Source organism: Sitodiplosis mosellana, unplaced genomic scaffold (genome assembly GCF_009176505.1).
Source record: "Sitodiplosis mosellana isolate CC-2019 unplaced genomic scaffold, AAFC_SMos_1.0 Smas_scaffold_6482, whole genome shotgun sequence".
NCBI lineage: Eukaryota > Metazoa > Arthropoda > Insecta > Diptera > Cecidomyiidae > Sitodiplosis > Sitodiplosis mosellana.
In genome coordinates, this window is record NW_022601704.1 from 1 (window position 1) to 1,709 (window position 1,709).

General features: G+C 36.9%; 2 protein-coding genes across 2 annotated transcripts; both read left to right on the forward strand.

Moving 5' to 3' along the window:
- Positions 1–72: 72 nt before the first annotated feature.
- Positions 73–499, forward strand: LOC129579735 (protein NDUFAF4 homolog; the record flags this gene model as incomplete). The annotated part of the gene is made up of 2 exons (XM_055469902.1): positions 73–280; positions 378–499. Coding segments are annotated over 2 exons (330 nt in total), but the record flags the coding sequence as incomplete, so codon positions are not given.
- A 197-nt stretch (positions 500–696) lies between these two features.
- Positions 697–1,709, forward strand: LOC129579734 (uncharacterized). Its single transcript, XM_055469901.1, has 4 exons — positions 697–952; positions 1,015–1,124; positions 1,208–1,424; positions 1,491–1,709. The coding sequence occupies exons 1-4, from the start codon at positions 940–942 to the stop codon at positions 1,700–1,702; spliced, it is 552 nt and encodes a 183-aa protein (XP_055325876.1). The 5' UTR covers positions 697–939; the 3' UTR covers positions 1,703–1,709.

The following is a 1,709-nucleotide window of genomic DNA, read 5'->3' on the forward strand; positions in this document are numbered from 1 at the left end:
AATTCCCCCTTAAAATGATGTCATTTTAATATTTGGTTAAAATTCGCTCTAATTCACTGCCTCGTTTCACAGACAGAAAACCTGAAAACCGACAAGCCATTGCCAATATCACGATCGACTGATTACTTCGCATTGGGATACAAAGAATCGAACAAAGTACCACCAGGAAGAGTGTCTTTGTTGCAAGCCATTAATTTCATCACAAAGCATCAGCAACAACCAGAAGTATGGACTATCGAAAAGATAGCGGAAGAGAATAAAATCAAGCCCGAAGTCGCAAGTATGTATACATACATCTCATGAGATGGAACTTGTTAGTTCAAACTCAAAATAATGTAATTCAAACTCATTCGATTCATTTCTGTTCTTTCAAATAGAGGACATCATTGACCATTTCCGTGCGTTTGAGGTTCACATGTCGAAGAATGTTGAGCAAAGGGAGGTGCAACAGATTCAAGCCAATTTGAAATTGCTTGGCGCAAAGAGCAAAGACAAATAAACAGTATGTGATACTGCTAAGCATTGACACATTGTAATTAGCCCGAGTCGAACTTAGAATTACTTAGAGCATGTTGTTTGATTAAAAAAAAAAGCAATAAATTTAAGTAACAACTCAAATACGGTTTTTCATTCACCAAGTTCAATGTTATTCAAATGTCAATTCTCTCATCGGACATTCGCAAAGACAGTAGAGGTTTGAGTGCGTTAAACGCAGTTCCCATTGACATTTTCGGTGCAGCGAGGTAAACATTGATTTTCATGCTGTTATTCAACAGCCGACGGTGTTTTAGTGCCAGAAATGTAATTTTGTGATTCATGAAAAGGAAATTGAATTGAAACACCATGGGAAAATCAATGTCAACGGCAAAACAAGTGAAGCGAAGCGCAATCACAAAGTAAATTGCACAAACAACAGTTCAAGCACAACCTAACCAAACAATGGTTCACAGAGGTACCTTAAACTAATTGACAATCAGTTGGATTTGGTTTTTGATTTTGATTTAAATTTTGCAGCCACCCCGATGCCATCTCTTCCCACTGCCGAATATCTAAAGAAGACGAACAATTTAGATAAATCATACAATGACCGTTTGAAACAGGTTTTTGTCACTTCAGTCGATGATGTAAGTCAATGAAAATGAGTGGGAAAATCGAAATTTCAACTAAAACAAAGCAATTTTGACTAATTTCACTGATTCAATTTCAGAATACCAATTTAGATTTGACAAAAGGACGTTCGATGCCAAAGGATCGCACCACACCATTCACGAAAAGTCCACACTCTCAAACGACAGATCAACCGCAACCAAATAAATTAATCGTTGATGAAATAAAAGTGATACTTCTGAATCACAAAACGAATCCAGACAAATGGACACCTGATTACATTGCAGCGAGATATAATATTTCGACAGAGATTGCAGGTAATTGGTCATGATTTGATTTACATATGGATGTGTCTGAATTTTGATGAATTATTTCAATTCTAGGAATCTTGGTCGAGAACTATGGCACACTTCAGACATATTTTGGTGGCCAACCGAACGAATCAGACAAATACATTCACCACGAGGAACCAGTCAGACGAGTCACAGCAAATACACACTTCTATGAGATGGAAGAGATTGTAACTGGTGGTCGGAAAGAAAAGAAATGGAAAACAAAAGAAGAATTCGATAAAGAATGGATGGGCAAAAAATGATGAATGA

Coding starts and splice junctions, on each gene's coding strand:
- LOC129579734 (XM_055469901.1), top strand. Junction 1,125..1,207: donor TTGTCACTTCAGTCGATGAT/GTAAGTCAATGA, acceptor ATTCAATTTCAG/AATACCAATTTAGATTTGAC. Junction 1,425..1,490: donor TATTTCGACAGAGATTGCAG/GTAATTGGTCAT, acceptor TTTCAATTCTAG/GAATCTTGGTCGAGAACTAT.